At 34.6% G+C, this 21,840-nt stretch overlaps 2 protein-coding genes and 1 pseudogene across 7 annotated transcripts; all 3 read right to left on the bottom strand.

Moving 5' to 3' along the window:
- Nucleotides 1-1,008: 1,008 nt before the first annotated feature.
- On the bottom strand, nucleotides 1,009-11,578 carry LOC105107669 (splicing factor 3B subunit 4-like; annotated as a pseudogene).
- A 1,737-nt stretch (nucleotides 11,579-13,315) lies between these two features.
- On the bottom strand, nucleotides 13,316-15,194 carry LOC105107658 (pentatricopeptide repeat-containing protein At4g36680, mitochondrial-like). The gene has a single exon (XM_011001670.1). The coding sequence runs from the start codon at nucleotides 14,986-14,988 to the stop codon at nucleotides 13,795-13,797; it is 1,194 nt and encodes a 397-aa protein (XP_010999972.1). The 5' UTR covers nucleotides 14,989-15,194; the 3' UTR covers nucleotides 13,316-13,794.
- Nucleotides 15,195-15,532: 338 nt separating this feature from the next.
- LOC105107657 (splicing factor U2af large subunit B-like) lies at nucleotides 15,533-20,159 on the bottom strand. 6 transcript variants are annotated; one of them, XR_838928.1, is made up of 13 exons: nucleotides 19,912-20,159; nucleotides 19,045-19,352; nucleotides 18,818-18,931; nucleotides 18,621-18,712; nucleotides 17,934-18,004; nucleotides 17,806-17,853; nucleotides 17,658-17,717; nucleotides 17,520-17,580; nucleotides 17,306-17,418; nucleotides 16,749-17,195; nucleotides 16,430-16,565; nucleotides 16,085-16,318; nucleotides 15,533-15,978 (listed from the first exon to the last, which is right to left on the bottom strand). XR_838928.1 is itself a non-coding variant. In XM_011001668.1 (13 exons), exons 1-13 carry the CDS (start codon nucleotides 20,035-20,037, stop codon nucleotides 15,841-15,843), a joined length of 1,782 nt encoding a protein of 593 aa, XP_010999970.1. In that variant the 5' UTR covers nucleotides 20,038-20,159; the 3' UTR covers nucleotides 15,533-15,840. The 6 variants fall into 6 exon arrangements, 4 of the variants coding, with proteins under 4 accessions (XP_010999970.1, XP_010999971.1, XP_010999968.1 ...); XR_838927.1 differs by having other exon boundaries at nucleotides 17,934-18,012; nucleotides 18,623-18,712; XM_011001668.1 differs by having other exon boundaries at nucleotides 16,085-16,152.
- Between the last annotated feature and the right edge of the window lie 1,681 nt (nucleotides 20,160-21,840).

The following is a 21,840-nucleotide window of genomic DNA, read 5'->3' as shown; positions in this document are numbered from 1 at the left end:
ATCCCAAGTTAAAATCAAATAGTCATGCAAACATCACACTTTACTTGTCCATTTTGAATAATCATACAGTTAGTCTACTTTTTATACCTAAAATTATGGAAAGTGAAGATCCAACTATATTTGACCATGCATATATAGTAATAATGACTTTAAACCAAGTGATGATAAAGATGAGAGTCTTCTTTCTTTGGGTTTAGTTAACTCACTTAAAGAAGATGAATTTGATGAGTCAATAAACCAATTATAATTCATGAGACCTCATGTTTTTAAATTTGATTATACTAGCAGAGTTGATGAAATGGCATGCAACGGTTGAGCTTTGAGTTGTAGGAATCATGGTTTAAGTGTTGAGTGGAATTGGATAAACCTTCCAAGCCAAGTTTGAATTAATCAATGCAATGAAACAAAGATAAATAACAAATTTATTAGAATACAAGGTGAAATATTTAACCACAATCTAAATGCAATTAGGATGTACGAATATACTAGAATGTCAAAGGTATTTTTATGGAGGGTTTCTTAAGAATCCCGATTCATTTGAGATCCGAAAACATAAGTAGCAACCATCCATTAAAGAAGACAACATGTACCAAGCATTCCCCAGTGTCACTGAAGCAAGAATTCCTGAACAATGTATCATTTGGTTACACTAATTTTTGGGGAAGAGGCAAGTTAAGAATGGCAAAGAATATGCTTATATTAAGCAACTACGATTAGATACGACAGAACAAAGCTTGATTCAACTACTCTCATTACAATGATAGACTCTCTAATTTGCATTTCCAATTGGTAATACTAGTGAGACTCACATGATGGCCAACTTACTCCAAATAATGGAGATTGTTGCATAAATCTTTAAATAAAAAGAACTCGACTTGTTCAGATAATATGAATGTTGTGCTTACGCCAACTCGCCTTCGGAGGATAAACAGAATTAATGGCCTGATAGACCAGAATTGACTTGTTAATAAATCATGACCAACTCTTTAGTTAAACTACAAAAGAACATAATTAAGCAAATAATTGCTATCAATGATCGTCAATGACCTCATTATTCAGACACGGTGGCCAGCTGGATACTTTACGTGACTAGAAACTTTACAAGCTGAAATTTGTTACTTCAAATGAATATTCCGAGCGAAGTGTGCAGACTCTAGTCAATAAGCAAAAATAATGGCTGTAACATTGTTAAGGACAATTCAAGTTACCAAGTCTATGGTTCTAATTAAGAAAATGTCCTCCAATGATCGCACACATGATACAAAATCATTCAGAATAATAGCTAATGAATAGCCGCAGTTGCTCTAGTCTCAACTGTTATGATTTGCCATTAATAGTTAATATATTATACAACCTACTTTAAAAGTAGGGTTATTATTATCAAAAGATTATAGTGATAATTGCACCACTATTAACAAAAATAGTGCAACTCATATGTTGCCACAAATCATACCATGATTTGTGTATCTTATCTTACCATTAATACTTATAAATAAAGGCATTGTTTGAGAGCAAAATAAAAGAGTGTGAGAGTGCAACATGTGAGAAGAAGAGAGAAAGAGGGGCTGTCAAGGGCAGCACCTTTGCTGCAATGTGTAGCAGTGTGTGTGAACTGGGAGTTGAGTTAGAGTGAGTGTAATCCTCCTCCTCAATGTATTTGTTTTGTGTTCTTTCTCTATCTCTAATAATATCGACTCCCGTGGATGTAAGCGATTTTCCAAACCATGTTAAATATTGTATCAGTGTAGTTAGCCTCCTATGAGCAAATATCAGTACATCACCGGTCGGATTCCCCAATAATTGGTATCAGAGCACATGGTTTAAAGTGGTGTTTGATTTTGCTCAAAAATAAAAGTTGTTAAAATTGTGTTTTGACCATACTACTATGTAAAGGAGGAAGAGCCGAAGCCACTAGTGAAAACCACATTGAAATCAAACATCGGACATGGCCTCACGCGCTAGTAGGGTGGCTAGCCACGCTCGTAGACGCGTGCCACGTGTCACACGCGTCTTCTTTGCCTAGATGGGCTAACTTAACCTGAATACCAGGTAACTCGACCCACGTGCCAAATCTGGATGATGATGATGTCAGCATGTAAAGGTGGCATGCCATATCAGCAACCATGTCATCATTATAGGACCCACATGCCACGTCATTAGCCACGAGCCGAGTCGAGCTAAGGGATAGGATTTTATGTAGCGAAGTCTACGTGCAACCGGATCTGAGATTGAATCTGGACCGCTGATCAGGACAGAATTGTTTTGATCAAATCTTAGCTATCTGAAGTGTGATTTGGACGATTTCAGACTTGTTTCTAGCTAATTTGATAGTTTCGGATGCAATGGTATGATTCAATCATTGAGATTGAGACCAGAAATGGTGGTAGTGAATTATTAAAGAGAGATTGCCCAATCAAGAGACATCTGAAGGTCATTATGGTGGTCGATGAAGATGAAGAAGAAGAAGAAATCACACATGTTTACCTAATTACATGTGTTAAACTGTTATATGGAGAAATTTAATTACCTTGAGGGATGATAAAATTGGGACAATCTAAACACTAGATCATATGGATGATTTGAGGTGGAGAGTAAAAATTGATGAAGACCAATCTTGACAAATCTAAGCACTAGTAGTCTCTCCAAATGTTGAGAAATCAGGTATAAAACCAAAATATTCCAAATCACTTAAAATGGAAAGCCGCAACAAAGCTAACAAATAGTTGTATATACAGAAAGACAGTACGATGGATAGATATGGCCTAAGAAGTTCTGGTTAGGAGATTGGGTTTTAAATGACATCGTTGTGACCCCTCCAAACTTTTTTGGGAACTTGCTTAATGAAAGGATTATCCATACAATACTATTTTCGTATATGTGACAGTTTGTTATGAAACTGTTAAAGACTAGCAGGATGATGGCACAAAGAAACAATTAGGTTCCGTATGATCAATGATCAAATGAAGTGGTGATTTCTCCAAAGAAGTTAGATTCGATGACTGTAATTTCTCGAGGGGAGAATTGATGAAGACCCTGATAATGGAAGAGAAGTACAGTAAGGGGATAAAGATTGACACCCTATTTTAACTTGGATAAGTGTTGTGATAGGATGAGTTGCTGTTAAACATAAGAAATAGGGAAAATCTGGAGAATAGAAACTGCACGAGGGCACACAAAGATTGTGCAGGAGTACCCAAAGGATCCAACGAGGTACTATAATGAGACAACAGGAAGTCTCTTATGCTCTTGATGAAGGCAACGAGAGAGGATCTTTCCAATGCATGCAAGGATGGAAAGATGAACTATTACAGATGCACCTAATTAAGGGGGTGCAAACACCTGTGATAAAAGGCGATCGCCTATGATGAAAGGCGAAGACACCAAAGAGAGTTAGTGTAGGTGGAGCTGTCAAGTTGAAAGGCGTAGAAGTTCCAAACATAAAAATCAAGATGGACGATTGCGAGGAGTGTACCGCAATTCTCTTTTTCTATGTGATTAGTAGCAGTGATCTCTCTCATAGTCCACATAATGGTAGAGAATTTTTAAAGCTATTTTTGAAGCGTCCCAGCTGAAGGAGGATGCGACCGCCTATGAAAGGCGAAGACACCTTAAAGAGAAAGTGTGAGGGCCATGAGATGAGCCCAAGATCAGACCGCCACAAGACAACGAGCGAAGACACCTTAGGAGAAGTGTGAGGGCCGTGATAGGAGCCCCAATTCAGAATGCCCCAGAGCCGATGTGATGGCTAGATATGAGTGGGCTGATGGATAGCCAATAAAATGGTTATAATGAGTATGGAGACAAACACAGGATTGACTTTTATAGATATTGCCCCCATGCTAAAGATTAATGAGCTAGAAAACATTTGCTTTGGAAAATAAATGGATAACTTGTGGAGCATTAAAACGCGACTACTATATAGGAGCAGAGGGTATGTGTAGGTTCCTGGAACAAGTTGACTCTTGTCAAGGTGGTGAGCTTAGTAATGACATTGTAACACTTAGAATATGAAGACAGATATAGATCAACCTTTAATGGGCTGCCCCCATGGTTAAAGGTGAAAAGCTACCTGGACTCTTGAGACTAAGAGCGGAAGACTCACGGAGAAGTCAGGCGTGGTTCCTAGGGTGGAATAGAGAGCAGACGCAACTTTTGGATGAGTAGACTCTTGAAAGAGTGGTGAGCTTGTGATCATATTAAGATATTTAGATAATGACTGTCGCATTTGTGAATAGAAATTTTTGTTTAAGGGGGTGTTATAAGCTTTAGTATGAGGCTTGATAAATCATTCCGGATTGAGCATGGTTGATACGCTCGAGGGGGAATGTTGTGTTCTAGAAACAAGCGTTAACACTCTTCAGATGTGACATGTGAGACCATCTGGTTGTAGTGATCCTTTTGTGTGAGCAAGAGTGTGCTTTGGTGACTATGGTGATTGAAAGGTTTGGCAAGTACTTGTAAACTTGGCCACAGATACTCTCGGAATGGTAAGTTTGGAAAAGTTGTAGGATGCAAGCTTGTGCTAAAAAAGCAAAATGACAATTGCCCATATAAATGTCAAAGGAGGTGACTGTTAGCATTTTCCATTAATGGGCAATATATTGTACAACCTACCCTAGGAAGTAGGGTTACCATTATCAAAAGGCTATAATAGTAGTTGCACCACCATTGACAAAAATGGTGCAACCCATGTGTTACCACCATGAGTGTCACAAATCATGTCATGATTTGTGAATCTTGTCTTACTATTGATGCCTATAAATAGAGGCATTGTTTGAGAGCAAAATGAGAGTGTGAGAGTGCAACATGTGAGAAGAAGAGAGAAAGAGAGGCTGCCAAGGGCAGCAGTCCTGCTGTTATGTGCAACAGTGTGTGTGAGCTGAGAATTGAGTTAGAGTAGATGTAATCCTCCTCCTCCATGTATTTGTTTTGCGTTCTTTTTTTATCTCTAATAATATTGACTCTTTTGTGGATGCAGGCGATTTGTCAAATCACGTTAAATATTGTGTTAATGTGCTTAGTCTTTTATGAGCAAATATCAGTACATTACCAGTTGGATTTCCCAACATCAACTTGGTGGTGGTGGTGGTGGTAATGAGGCATTGGGTGTAGCAAGTGGTTGCATCAATATTTGTGGCATAGGGGGCCTCCTAGAAAAATGCTGTGGTGGCGGTGGCTGTTGCCAAACTTGTGGTTGGGCTTCCATAGCCATGTGCTGTGGGGGAGGCCTTGCGAACATAGGAGCTGCCTGTGGAGGAGGTCGAGGCATCTTTGGAGGAGGTGGCCTGAATTGAACTGGAGATGGAGGAATTGGTTGACCTTGCTGCAGTGGCTGACCCTGCCAAGCTGGTTGTCCACCTACCTGCATAGGTGTGAATGCTGCATTTGGTGGGGGTGGTCGGTGCAGTGCTGGAACTGGTCCTGGAGCAACGGCGCCATTTGCAAAGGGCAGTGGAGGAACTGATGCAATCACAGCACCATTGGCATGAGTGGGAAGTGTTGGAGGTCCACTAGCAAACAGAGTATGGGGCCTGCTCTTTTGGTTAGTTGGATTGCTTGCAGCCAAAACTCTCTCTGCATCAATGATGACAGAGCAATTAAACCAGTTCAATACATGAAACCATCAATGGAAACTTTGTATTACATTCTAAAATAAGAAGACATGTATTCATCTAGTTAATTTCAAAGGACCCTTATACTAAAGGGCGACAAAAGAAATTGTAATTTGTAAATAGGATATTTAAAGCAACATTTCGATGACAAAAAGCCTCACCTGCTGGAGTACCATGGCGCTACCCTTTAGTGTCTTTCTTGCACGCATATGAGACTGTTATCTGACGGTTGCAAAGATATTGACCATTCATTGCCTGTTGAAGTCCAAAATACTATTAACTGATCAACTCTGTTTGGTCAATATAAGCCAAAAATCAAGCCAGAGTGCTCATGGAATCTTAAGATCTAACATTAAGCAGTTTATCTCATCCAGCATTTACCTAACAGATTAGCATTTAATACAATTATCTGTAGTCTAACATCCTTTCGGTATGAAGTAAAATTACTTCCCACAGTCCAAAATGACCTGAAAACACAGCTAACAATTTGTGCTTATCTCTAACTATTTAAACTGATTGTTTCAAAAAGAACATCAGGAATTACCTCCATGGCTGCATCGGATGCCTCAAACGAATCGTAACTGATGAAACCAAAACCGCGGGAATTTCCAGTCTCTGGACTCTCATTATCTGAAAATATCAATGCCAAACATCAGGATACAATAATAACAAGACAAAAAAAGAACAGCAATTCACAAATAGGTAATAATTAGAATGCTAGGGATTCACAGTCAAATCCACAAAAGAAATCAATGCACTAGAGTGTTTGAAAACACAAGTTATGTTGCTTGTAAGTTCATATAAAGAAAAACGATCTCTAATCATCGAGTTACTCTGAATCTTCTTGGTACCAAAATTAAAACAGCTGAGTCCCAGATGTCCATTAAACCGCAAGCATTCCACTACGTTCATTTCACTTGCAAAAAATGGTATATAAAACAAATTTAAAAAAGATCTACACTTTCCAAGATTGACAAGAAACAAGTCATTCATAAGAAATCAAAACAGGCAAGTCATCCAAATGTCCACTAAATCACTGTGGTACATTCTACCACATGCATTGAAATGATATATAGAAAACAGTGGTAAATAAGATCTGCACTTCCTATGATTGACAAGCAAAACGTTTATGCCTAAAATATACAGAGATGCATATTCATGCAATTTTAAGAATTCAAAGCTTCTTCCCATCCTTGTTCCTAAGCATGCATTTGGATAGTCAACCTATTAAAGCAATCAAGAACAACTCTTATTTTCCCAGATTTCTTCTCTCAATGCAAATCAGACTAATTGTTGCCCATTATTCATCAAATGTAAGATAATTCCAACGCATCATAATAAAACTGAATTTCATTTTTCTTATTTACAATAACTGCTCAGTAATAGTCTATAATCAGCAAGCTTAGCAAACATCAGTGTCTTACACAGTGACTACATTAATCAGTAACATCAACAATGCTCTGCTAATGCTCCAGAGCTCATGCTCATAGCTCAGGTCCATTCTGTGCTTTAGGGCTGGCATACCAAGATCTAACTAAAATACCACATCATATACAAGCTCCAATGGCACAAAAGTAACCACTATAAACAAGAAATTTGGCTGGACAAGCTTTGCAGAGCATTGAGCTTGGCCTGTGACTGTTTGCACCACGTCAATCAATGCCATAACTTGTACACTAAATGACCAGCACTTGGTTTGATATCATAACAAATGATATCCTCTGTATTCTGCTACTTTGATAGCATTCTAAACTTCTCGGCATTTTGGTCTCATTAGCAAATTCTAGACTTAAAGGTTTCATATGCAAGTTCGACAACATTGACTAGCTAACCATTGCGAACTTCATGAAATCACATACAAAAGCAATGTATGAAGAAAAAAAACTTGGGTCAGAGCATCATAATTTGATTTATTTTTGTTCTCTCCTCATTTTCAAGACTCATGAACGTCAAAATTAAAGAAGCAAACATAAACTAATAATTACCTTGGGATTTGTTTGCTCCAAATGCACCGAAAGTATCATGCAGAAGTTTCTCATCAACATCCTGCAAGAAACAAAAAAGGCAGCTTTTAGCCGCAAAATTAAAGGAAACAGAACACTTCATATTCTCATAAGCATCCTTTGAAAGAACTAAACAACTTACAGGGTCAAGATTTCCAATAAAGAGATTCGCTCCCACATCCAAGCTCTTTTTGTCTTGCGACTTCTAAAACCACGATCGGCCACCCAAATAAAACCCAACGTTAAAACTATATAAACATGTATATTAACAAAGAAAAAAAAACATGAACACACAGTCTTCCCATACCTTGTTTACACGAATTGGCTTCCCATAAAGCTTAATCATATTCAAAACCTTAATTGCCTGCACAGTCAAAATCCAAAATTAAAACATAAATCCCATGTTTGTTTGAACCATATAATATAAAAATATGAACTATTTTTCTTGTAAAAGACAAGTAACTGTGGATGAAATTCAAAACCCGCTTACATAATCAGCATCTTCTTCGCTCCGAAACTCTACGAATCCATATCGTTGGTGAAGATTTGTTACTCTATTTTTTGGAACATAGACATTAACTGAAACAACAACAGAAAAAAATAAAACCACAATTTCTAAAGTAAAACAAGCAAGATTATCAATTCTCGTTTCACTTGGAATAGCTAAAATATTTTATATTAATTTAAAAAATAGAATAAAATAAAATAATTTTTATTTTATTTTAAATTTTGATTCCTTCTAGATTTTTCAACCAAATTTTAGTTGGAATATTCCGGTTTTATTCCACAGTTCCCATCTTGAAAATCTATTAAATTAAATTGAACTTAGTTCAATTTAATTAATTAAACTACCTAAATATAAAAAGCTCTTTTTTATTACTATTTTCGATAACAATAATATTAATAATAATATTAAAAATTATTATTACTATTTTCATTAACAATGATATTAATTTTTTAAAATTAGATTTATCACTAATATATATAATTTACATTCATTTTGTTTTCGTGTTTTCTAGGAATTTGAGCAAAATAAAGGATATTTTAGATCCCATTGGTATTGATAACATTGATCTAATTTTATATTTAAAATATTTTATTTTTATAATATTTTAATATTTTGTTTAAGTTGAATTACTTTAAGTTAAAGATTTATTTAATTTTAATTATATAGAAATATTTTAAATTTTAAAATTATATTTGTTTAATACTGTATTTATATTGTATAATTTATAATTAATTTATCTTCCATTTAAATTTTATATATACATATAAACAATACAACCAATGCATCAAAACACTTCAAAAATAAAATATTTCATTTCAATTGAAAAAAAAAAAAACAGAAATGGAAATAACAGCCATGGTAAAAAGGTATTACTAACCAACAGGACCGGCTTCAACAAATAATTCCCAAAGTAAATCCTCGAAGAGTTGAGGATCGAGATTTCCAACGTAAGCAGTGGCATCTTGATTTCTCTCCGATGAGTGTTGGCCAAGTAAATTAGCTCCGACACCTGGAGCTATTCGAGTTGTCAATCTATCTTTAGCATTGCTTTGCTTCCTTTAAACCCCTGAGACCTTAAGCCCTTTCTCTTCAGTGCACATTGATGGTGTTGGCGGTGACTCGACGATAGGAGGAGTAATAGTATCATGGACTCACTGTAGAATATAGATAATAGTTTTCAGAACCAGTTTGGCAGCCAACTCAATCTAAAGCTCAGATTTCAAGTTCTAAACGGGTCATTCAGGTTAAAATGATTTATTTATTTTTTTTTATTTTTCAAATATAAGTCAAGTTTTAATAGATAATATATATATATATATATATATTCAGTTATATTTGGCAAAAAAAACTCATTTTTTCTAATAATAAAACTATTAAAATAGACCTAAGAGGTGCTTGCCAAATATACCCTTAAACCAAAAAATCTTTAACAAAAAACATGGCAAACCAAACAAAATCTTAAACCCTCAACCCAATTTCCACCTCACTTGGTTAAGCCAAAATTTTTTGTTCAACCATGAACCAATTCCAAAATCCTTGTTTGACCTGAAAACAACTAAAAAACAAAACCAAAGCTAAAAAATAGATTAAATGTCAAAAAACTTAGAAACTCTTGAACAAAATAAATCATACAAAGAAAAATAAAGAACACCAAAACCTAAACTTAGCAACATAAAATCCAAATCATATTAGATACGGTCAAAACAAAGGCATATACATGTTGGAAATCATGCAAGGATCAATAATCTAGTAACTATTCATTTCAATTATTACTTAAACATTATGATTTTGTCAAAATAGATTTTGGATTTGAACCAAAATCCTAGAATTAAAATCCATCAAAACTTGTTATTGATACAATAAGTATTAGATTATTTACTAATCAAGCATAGACATCGGTTATCTAGCAAAGAAATTGATCAAAACTAGTTCAAACCAAGGGTCCAAAGCAAGGTTCTTCCTAAAAACACAGAGAACATGCCCAGACCTAACCGAGCAACTTAAAGTCTAAGTTAGATTAGATAAGGTCAAACAAAAGACATCTACATATTAGAAATTATGTAAGGATCAATAATCTAACGTCCATTCACTTTAATTATCAAAGAATAAATATGATTTTGTCAAAATAGGTTCAACTCAAAACTGAAACCCTATGATTAAATTTCATCAAAAACTTGTAAGTAATAGAAATAAATCTTAAATTATCAACTAATCAAGTTGCCCGAAGGGTTTACTACAAAGAAATGGACTAGAATTGATCCAAATCATAAGGTTAAGACAATGTTCTTCTAAAAAACATGAAAAACAAGCCTAAAAACCCAACTACTACTTAACACTACCAAGCCCCAGAAACGAACATTTTTTGCTTTTAAAACATGTTATCTTTATCCCAATATATCACACTATTGTACACAAACACTTTTTAATATAAAAAAATAACAAATAACATTCAAGCATCAAAATCATGCATGAGGTAATAAATCTAAAAACTACCATCTTAAAACAGATTACATATTCATGTAATATGGATTCAAAATTGAACCTTCTAAACTTGTTATGTCCATGAATTGACCTAGGACAACCAAGAAGAACATTCTTGTTTAAACATGCATTGCTTAAATTAAACAACACTATATATATATATATATATATATATAAACAACTTAAACAATAACATTATTATATCAAAAACATCAGAAAGCTTTAATAAATAAAAAATACCATTTAAGAGGTGAATACAATATCATTTGTTGAATATTCTAAACCTTTTTTCTATGTTTATAAATATAAATATAAAACAAAAACAAACAAAAATACCTCAAGCAGGCCACAAGGACTTATTTTTGGATAAAAAATTATACTTAGAAGAACTACTCTTTATTTTGTTTTTCTTTGGAAAGTTTTGTCTGTCATCAACTTACTATCCTTTCAATGTTTGAGAAATCTTTTATGTTATGCTCCTAAACCTTTACATTTAGGTTTTTTATAAATATTTTCGTACCTTTTTTCTTCCTTATCTTTTTTTTTTCTTTTTGCTTTTTTTAAGAGGATATTTACAAGATTTTTGAAGGTCTTAAATCCATTTTTAACCTCTTGATCTTGAGATAAATTTTGTCAACCCTTAATAAGAACTCATAAAGGAGCCTTTGTGTATAAACACACCAAAATAAAGTTAACTTTTGCACAATTGTGTTTCAGTCATTACTGACTGAGTTGCCTATCTTTGAGGACTTATTGGAGAAATTCTAATGTCATCATCACCTAAAACCATTTGAAGTTGGTAAAGAAGATTCACACCTTTCTTTTGAATCCAACCTTATGCAATTTCAAGGTTTACAACTTCACATTCATTTATTTGAAGTTGCTAACTCGATCAGCCAAAATTATCAAAATAAAGATCATTCTACTGAATGATGTGTCACTCACATTCTCTTCATTAAATCAGAACAATGCATTGTTTAAGGTTTTTATTTGGGATTGAAAATTTTTAATTAAGTATAGTTCTCTTAATTTCTTTTAATTTCATTTATAATTGCCTCTAAACTTTTAATTTCATGTAATTATAACCTTGCCAAACTCAATTGTTAGCCCATAAGTTAACCATCTTTTTCATTTTGGTTTTTGGTTTTGTATTAATGCATTTTGACTCTTAATTGACCAATAAACTTCTTATTTCTTCAATTTGGATCTTAATTTGATCAATTTCAACCCCTACATTCACACATTTTTTTCTAGTGTGGTTCTTAGTTTTAGATTTCCTCAATCAATTCTCTAATTGCCTATCAAACTTTAATATTTATGCAATTAAACATTTAATTTGATTTCTTTGAATTATATTCTAAATTGACTTCAAAAATAAGTTTTTCTTATAATTAAACCTTGAAAAATTCCAATTGAGCTCTTAAACATCCAAAATTAAATTTCCCTCCTCAAATTAAATTTTCTTTACCAATAGAGCCTTTATTACTTGAAAATACATTGTTAAATTTTTTAATCTTATATATTTTGATCTTTCCCTACCAGTCTTTAATAATTTTCTGAGCATTTTGGTATATTTTTTTTATTTTTTTTTATGCGGGGCTCCAAAAATAAATAACAATAAATTTCATAATAAAAAGGCCATAATCTTCTTCAAAATAATGACATTGTTTTTTTAAGTCGCAGAATGTTTTTTATTAAAAAGAAGTCAGAATTAACATAGGAATTTGTTAAAAGATTTCAATCATTAGAGATTGATAAAAAAAAAGAAGATAGAAAATGTATCTTTTCAATCTAAACTCCATTTACTTTCTAATGCATCATTTTATTATTTTAACAAAAGCATGTCATAAGAATTATTTTTTAAATAAAAATTCATCATGATTTCAAAAGCAAGTTTGTAAAGAGTTTATTAGGTTCTTAAATATTTTTAGAGTGGCTAGGGTCAAAATGAATTAAAAATTAAGTTTTTAAAAACAAAAACTAAAAACCTAACTTTCTAGCCATGGGAGGTGGCCGGAAAATAAATTAAATGAGGACACACTGTTTAATAAATAAAACAATTGGGTACAAAAAATGTATCATTTGTTTTGTAGAAGGAAAAAAAAAACAATTAAGCACATTTCTTTTTCTTAGGTGTCCTTTTTTTATTTCTTGTCAAAAAATCTCTTTGAATTCATATTTCGACAATATTTAAGTTCTTGTATAATTATGCCATTATTTTTAAGAATTTTAAGGTCTTCTGTGATGATATTATAGATTGTTTTATAAGTAATTATGCATTTAGCCTAATATATAAAAATTTTAAAATAATTTACTTAGTCATATTGAATGAGAATAAAATATTTATTTGTGTATAATTCTCTCAAATTTATTGTTCTTATTTTTTTTTTCATATAGGTGAGCAAAAATGATTGATTCTTGACTTTAATTTTTTAATCCAAATTTTCTTTCATTATCATAATAAATTTTTGTTTAAAAAATAATATTTCTCATTAAAAAAATATGTTTATCATTCAAATACATAAAAATTCATGAATGAAAAAATTATGTTTTTTAATTTAAAAAATATGCCTTTTCTTTTTTGGCTCGGACCATTATAGTTTTCTGAATATGCTTTCATGATTGCTATTACTTTTTATCAAACGAACTATACTTCTAAGCCACACAACCACATCTCTTATATTTCAGACTCAAAACAGAAAAAAGAATTCTTCTCAATAACACATTCTTGGCCATTAACTCCTGCAGAACACGATAATGCCATGCCTCCCAGCCAAGATTATCTGCAATTACAACATGCTCAATTAAGAAAGAAATATGTGGGATTTCGATCTTTCATTTACGTACGGTTCACTACAAGGATTCTAGAAAAACTAATAGGCAGAAAACAGCCACTGTTACATATAATGGATCAAACATCAATAAGCTTTATTGCCATTGACAAAGCGAAAGCTTAACCTCATTGGAAAGCAAAATCATGAGCTAAATCAGAGCTCTTTAGAGACAAAATGGAGCTCATAATTTCATTGCAACTCCCAAACCGGCTCCCCTGGCTAATTGTATCGTAAAGACTAAAAAGGAATAGAGCTACGAAAGCTACATACTGTTGCAGTGTGAACAAAACAAAGTTGATCCGCTTGTAGCTGCATTTATAACCCAGAACTACCCGGAATACACATCCTATTAATCCCTAAGCTGTGGCCTCCTTAACTTCCTTGTCCTCCTCAGTAGAATGCAAACCAAGATTTTCCTCGACTTTCTTCCATTCATTCAATAAATCAGGAGGGAACTTTTTCTTCATTGTTCGAATCAATCCTTTTGCTTCCTTCATCTTCTTCTTCTCCGCCAACCCCTCCGCCAAATATTTCAATGTATTAAAATCCGGAATCCTATGCACCCTAACACTCTCCTTAAATAACCTATACCCTTTCTCATGTTCTCCATTCTTACACAAGTGAAAAACCAAAGTTCTAAATGTTGCTGCATTTGCTTTACACCCATATCCCTCCAGCCTCTCATAAACCTTCTTCGCATCCTCCATCATCCCAGTCATGCAATAACTAGTGATCAAATAATTATAACTGATCGTATCGGGTTTTAACGCAGAATTCTCCATGTCCTCAATCAACTCCTTCACTCTCTCCGGTCCCTGTTTCATAGCATTGCTAATCTTCACATTATACACTGCAGCATCCAACTCACACCCTCTTCTGACCATTGCATGCCAAAATCTCTCCGCCTCCTCATTCTTTCCCTTCGAATACAAACAATTCAAAACTGTTGTATAAACAACGGTCGTAACTTCGACTCCTTTCTTTTCCATTTCCCTCAGTACCTCATTCGCCTTATCTGGTTTCCCATCCTCACAATAAGACTTGACTAGAATCCCATACGAGACCTTATCAGGCAAGACCCTATATTTCTCACTAATTTCATCAAACAGCACTGGGACTTTATTATAAAGTCTGGATTGAATGCAAGCAGATAATAAAGCATTAAAAGAAATAGAAGATCGAGGGGTACCCAATTGGTCCATTTGGTGATAAGTTTTCATGGCCTGATCAAACATTCCAGCAACACCGTACGATCTAATTAATGAGGAAAGGAAGGGTTCTTGTTTGATTTTGGGGTCCGTTTTGCGGGATTCTATTAAGGACTCGATGTCGGTGAAACGGTGGGATTTGGCGAGACGGCGGACGGTGAGGTCTTGAGCATAGCGAGAAGCCGCAGGGGAGGAGTCGTTATTAGAAGCAGCGGAGTAGATGGCTAGTGCTTTGTCTGGGTCGTGTTCAGTGCGGAGTTTTGATTTGGCTTTGGAGATGGAGATGGAGATTTTCTGGGTGGTGGTGATGTTGGTGGAGAAGTGGCGGAGAGTGGACGCCATTCTGGGAGTTAATTGAAAAGGGGGGAATGCGTCAGTGGAGGGGGAAGGTGGATGGGTTTTTAGGGTTTAGGGGAGGTTGAAATGAGAAACGGTTTTATGGAATTCGCATTTCCTTCCAAATTATGAAATGATTTTAGTTAAAAAACACGTCATTTTTATTTTTTATTTTTCTTTTGTTAATATAGGTTGAGAAGACTCGAATCTTGTTCCATGTAAAATCATATCGATTATCCGTTTGTTTTCGACGGTAACAGTTAATGATAGGATGTTAAATGGTTTTAGAAAAACCCCACTTATTTAAATATCATTGTGCTATAAATCCATGATAAAAGACGACATTATACTCATTTATTTTATTAGACCGTCAATGAGACTTTGCTCCGGCTTGCAGTAAAATTTAATTTGCCATGGGATTACCGAAAAAGGGCTACGTTTTGTGAGAAGGCAGAATTGCAGCACCCGATTGTCTGCACAAGAGACATTACGATGCAGAGGGGCATGTTTGCCGCCAAATGCTCTCCATCGTTAACTCGCTTTGACATATTTCTTACAGCAGATCTCATTCTAATGTAGCGATCAAAATCATTACTGGCCTTCCTCTGACACGAGGTAAGCGACCAATAACCAGAAAAATAGTTAATTTGAGCTTTAGTTCAGTTTTTGACTGTCATCTGTTTATGGATTATGGATTCCAACAAGGCATTCAACGAAACAGCAAAAGCCATAAAGTAGACTTCTAAGCTATATATACATATATCATTAAAAGCATAGAACAAACAGCATTCTAATCATGATGGCCTGATAACAACGCATCACAGAATGCAAAACTGTGGTGGAAGCCTGTAGAACTAATTAGTCATCATATTCTCCCTGGGAGAACTTGTTCTCTGGATAAAAGACAGCCACAACTTGATTTCCGTCAAATTTCCTCCCATTCATCCCCGCTCGAGCTTTTGAAGAACCTTCAGTGTCTGCATACTCCAAGAACACCTGAAAATAATCCAAGATTTTAGTCAGCTAATATGTCCTCAAAAAAAAAATGTCCCCTTTCTAAGGCATGAAGGGCAGATGAAACAGATCTGTAACACATACTGACCTTCCCAACTCCTGGTGCATTTTCACCGTTTGGTCTTGGGCGCGGGATCACAACATTAACCAGTTGACCTGCATATAAAATGTGAAAACATGCAATCCAAAGTTTTGAAAACAATTATCTTTTTATCAAAAAGCTGAAACCAATCTCAAGTAAATATAAATTGGGGGTTATGAAGTCTTCTGTCTGTGTATGTTAGGCTTGATTCTTTATAGCAGAATGTGGGACTAGAAAAGGCTGTAAAACAGACATATAACACAGAAAATAAAGAAAAATCAATTACCATGTAGGAAGATTCACAGCAGAAAGATCTAGAAATAAAATAAATAGCCAGTTGAAAGATTTTACCAAATTTCCCAGCTTCCGTTCTCATGTCTTCCAAAATGTCTTCATACTCGTCATCATCCTTAAGCTCATCTCCAGTAACTACTTGAGTTAGGCATACAACTTTTGTGGACACAGGCTGTGGCTGTAACATAAGCCTCTGGAAAAAAAAGAATTTGGGGGGGGGAAGGAAAACAGTTTCAGTGAAACTAACCCACACACAATAATCTGTCTGTGGAGAACAAACAAGACAAATAACAAAATAAAGGCCATGTGGTTGAGGATAATTAGCATAAGTCGGTACAGAATAATTTTTAATATATAAAAATGGAACAACATTTACCTGCAATGCAATCTGCTGCTGGGCATGCAATAGCACATTCTCTTGCTCAGGTTTTGGTTGGTTGGTGCCCTGGTTGGCACGCCTAACAGTGAGAGTTTTATCACCCATTTTAATTCCATTCAGAGCAGCACAGGCTATGTCTGTCACTGAAAGATCTTGGTAAACACAAAATGCATAGCCTTTTGAGTTCCCAGTCTCTCTGTCTTTTACAAGATCAAAACCACGGAGAGCTCCAAAAGACTCCAACAACTCCCTGATCTGTGATTCTGTAAAGTAATACGGAAGTCCACCCACAAAAATGCGGTCTGGACCCTCGAGTCCACCAGCCGAACCCGGAGCAAGGCCTACTGCAGATAGATTAAGATTGGGATTGGGTTGGCTTGGACCAAGTGTTGCAGCCAGAGATGGATTATAGTCACTAGGTCTCCTCACCTTAACAGGTGCTCCCTTTGAAAATAAAGTATTGCAAATAAATAGCTCAGACAGATCAGTAACATGTAAATGCAGATATCAAACATACCACAACCAAACAAAAGGATACACCATAACAATATTACCTCAAAAATAATCCCATCCAAAGCCATTGCATTACTGGCCTCCTCAACAGATCTCATCTCCACAAATGCAAACTTCTTTTCATGGTTTATATAAACATTAACAACAGCATCCCCTTACCAAAACAAAACAGGGAAATATTTAGTGACAATGAAAAGGAGGCAGGTATTCTAATTATGTGCATCAGCAAAACAAAATTGAAAAGAAAATGCACACCTGGGCCTGCAGTGTTCCCTCCAATTGCAGCCATAACCTGGCTAAAAAAGGTAGCCACAGACTGCAGTACAGGATAAGGGATTAGTATTTAAACAAGGTTGTATAAATATGGGAACAAAATAGAAGCCACACAAACACCTGTTCATTGGCTGTAGGTGGAAGCCCTCCAACATATACCCGCCGAGCATGCCTAGTAGCCTGAGATCATAAAATAAAACATATAATTAACCCAAAAATAATGACAAAAAGAGCGTGAAAAAAACTGTATCTATGCAAACCTGCCAACCTGTTGAGTCATAGCCTGAACTGGCATAACAGGGAGAGCACCAAACTGCTGCAAATGAACAATGAAATGAATTCAATGCAAATGAGAAGACAGAAACAAATACAAGTTGCACATAGAGTGACACATACCTGACCAGTCCCTAATGGAAACATGTTGGGAAACATTCCAGGAATGGGAGTAGTAGTCCCAGTAATCTGGCCTGCAAAGTTATTAAACTGTAATTAGTAAGCAATCATAAAGCAATCCTTACTCTAATGCAGTTGGGGTACCAAAATCAAGTCCTGCATCATTCTCTAATAGAACCTCTAACTCCTAACATTTGACAATAAATTTATCAAAAGAGATGAAAGTATACATCATATTCAAGTTCTTGAGGATATATTTGCTAGACTAACAGGCAGTAGTTGCTGGTTTATGACAAAAGAGAACCATCAACCGATGCATTGTTTCCTTCTTGTACATAAAAGCAACAGAAGTCTGCTCATGCCCATTGCCAGCACAGGGGGGCAAGTAGCCCAACATTGCCTTCTTAGAACAAAAGATAAGACACAAAACAAACAAACAAACACCAAACACAAGAAAAAACCAAAAACTCCCTCAGTTCCAGAATTGTTTCACCAAGCAAACAGTTATAATCACAAAAGTACAGCCCATTCAGAGACCATGGCTTTAAGAAGCTAGGTTTACAAAGTAAGAGAACAAAATACTGCTTGCCAAAATGATATCATGTAATTTGATACAGACTTTCCACACTATATCAAACAAAAACAAAGACAGTAGTAGTTAAGAGAATATGTCTATGAGGGTACATGTACCTGCAGCGGCTGCTGCAGCAGCTACAGCGGCAGCAGCATTAGGCAACATTGCAGAAGATGGAGGAGCCATATCAAAACCGCTGATCCTTTTGCTGTAGTAAATAAATATTGCATGCCAAACAGGCGTTCATAAATTAGTTAATGGAAGAGCAGAATATATGCCAGTATAGACAGGCATTTTGTGCACCATAACATACCTCTTAGAGCGTGATCGTGAGCGTGACCTTGATCTGTGCTCAGATCTACCTTTTGAACGAGATCGTGACAAGCGTCTATGTCTGTCTTCACTGTCTCTATCATAATCTCTCCGCCTGTTAATAGAACCAATAAATAAGTAATCCAGCACTTACCACAATAATAATGGAACAATATACACAAGACAATACTTAAAACTCAGCCCTCAAAATATAGTCATATTTTATACCTGTCATAATCTCGGCTTCGGTAGTAATCATCATCATCCCTATCTCGGCCCCGATCCCTTCTTTCACTGTGATCTCTATGTTGATCACGATGACGATCACTATCCTTGTCTCGGTCCCTTTCCCTATCCCTGCCCCTGCCCCTGCTTTTCTCCCTATCCTTGTCTCGGTCCCTTTCCCTATCCCTATCCCTGCCCCTGCTTTTCTCCCTATCCTTGTCTCGGTCTCTTTTCCTGTCCCTGTCACTATCTCTGCTTCTCTCTTTCTCCCTGCCTTTTGAAGACTCCCTCTCGTAGTCACGAGACCCATGCTGAAATTCATGCATTGTAACAGCAAGATTCAAATAAAGAAAAAAAGAAAAGAAAAGCGTTACACAATACCACCCAAAAACAAAAACCCTTAACAGAGTGGCTATCTACATCAAGAATCAAAATACAAGACTAACAGAGACTTAAAATCTCTAAATTCAAGCACTGCACAAAGCTAGACGTGTCAAAATGAAGACTTAAACAAAATTAGAACTTAACAAAAGAAGCATCCGCCAGTGTATTCAGCAAGGGCAAACACCAAATCCATAACTACTGGGATAGACCAACAATATTCACAGTTAATTCGACTAAATAATCGTAGGGGATGACCAAAAAGGCGAACAGAAACTAATTCATGTTATTTCCAAGGCTCCTTATTTCTTCCAATTAAAACCCTAAATCAGTAAATGCAGCAGCTACAAGCTTTCCCTCAATAGTAAAATCCAAGGCAATAACATCACATAGCTCATATTCTCAAACAAAAACAAACATAAACCCTAAGTAAATTCCGTTCTTTAGCAGTTTTTCAGTCTAATCGAATTGATTTGAATCTGTTTATACCTGAGACTTGGAATCGCTGTGATCATCGCCGCCGCGTGGCGGAGGAGAGGAATCGGCACCGTAGCTGTTGTTTTCGAAAACAGCTCCGCCGTTACCTTCGTATCTCTCAGCTTCGTAATCAGTCATGGTGTTGTATATTTTCGATTTTTGATGATTTAGCTGCAAAAGTGAAATTGAAGAAGAAATCTCGGGCTTGAAATTGGGTTTTCTTGCTGTATTTATACGGCAGAGTGAAATAGCGTTCGGGTTGCGGTAGCAGTGTTTCAAATATATTTTTTAATTATAAATATATTAAAAGAAATTATTTTTATTTTTTCAAATTTATTTTATAATAAAATATTAAAAAATTAATTTCAAAAATAGTTTTTACTGTAAAAACTTACTTATACAAGAGAGAAGTGTTTTTATTTTTTTCATTCAAAAAGTATCTTAAAAAAATTAATTTTTTTCAAATATTTTTTTATAATTTTATATTTTTTTAATATATTAATACTAAAAATAAATTTTAAAAATAAATTAAATATTATTCTAATATATTTTTCATTAAAAAATACTTTTAAAAAATAACAAATACTACCATCACAGCAATATTAAACATCACAACAATAAAACTGCCTCTGTTGGGGTATAGTTTACAATCACAAGCATCGGAAATTCATGCCTGTTGTTTTCTTTATTGTCATCCCTACGAAAAATGATTTGGGTTGTGTTTTTTATTTTGAGAAATTATTAGGAATATGAAAATTGCACTTCTCTCTTATATAAAATATGAATTTTTTAATGAAAAATAATAATATTGGTAAGATTTTTCTTTATAACAAAAAAGATATAATAATAATAGTAATGATAATGATTGTGATCGTAATGATACTGTGACCGTAATGATATCGTGAGTAGCTAAGAGAGTAATGAATTGGTATGTGGCATTTTCTTTTACAATCAATTAAGAATTGAGTAGTCTCTAATATACTTTACTTCACTAATCATTTGTTTTGATATGAAATTGCAGAAATTTTATTTTCTCGAAAGATATAACATGTGGTGTAATTAAGCTGCAAAACATTCAGTCGTAAAACAAATTCTTCAATTTGTTTGGTAAATAAGAAGATCTTAATTAGAATTCAAAGGAAAATTGGGAAGCAAGAAAACGTGAAGGATTTGAGAGGATTATAAATGTCAAGAACTATTTTAAAAATAATCTACAATCCTTGAAAATTCAAAAATATTTAGGAAAAATAAAGAATTTTTTATTTTAAAAAAGCATTTTTTGGATAGCCTTTAGACCTCGTATCTCCGAAGATTCAATATTCAGACCAAAACTTATATTTAATTTTGTCATAAAAATAATTTGATTTATCCAAATTGGACTTAAAGTTGTTTAACATATATATTTCACAAAGTCATTACACAACTCAAATCCCGGTAATAAAACGGGCCATCAATCAATTGGCTATATAAACAAAAAAATTATTGACTAATATTTTTTTCGTTTAAAAAAACAAAAGTGTCAGGCTATTCATTTTCCAATTTTCTAAGACCATAGTTGTTAACTAAGCATGGCTTAACTTCCTGGTGGAAATAGTTTCATAGAGGTCTTAAAAGTTCCTTTGATGGATCAAGATGTTCAACCGCATGTTTTAATATTAGCGATTGCCTTTATCAATGTATTAGGGTTTTTTACAAGACATTGAAGAGGCCACCTGAGCTCTATAAGATTATGATTAGCATGCAAGCATAGACTGATCTTTTTATTTTTCACATATTTATCAAGATTAAGTCATTTTAGATTGCATCGTCAGCATGATGATTCCTTCAAAAACAAGTGTCACCATGATTAGTACTTAAAAGTGTATTTTTATCAAGGTTTTATATTATTATTTTGCACTTGAAGTATCAATAACTCCTTAACTAAAGCATGTTTTATAATAA

The sequence above is a fragment of the Populus euphratica genome, unplaced genomic scaffold (assembly GCF_000495115.2).
Source record: "Populus euphratica unplaced genomic scaffold, PopEup_1.0 scaffold165.1, whole genome shotgun sequence".
NCBI classification, from domain to species: Eukaryota; Viridiplantae; Streptophyta; class Magnoliopsida; order Malpighiales; family Salicaceae; genus Populus; species Populus euphratica.
This window is presented reverse-complemented; position numbering and strand designations above follow the sequence as displayed.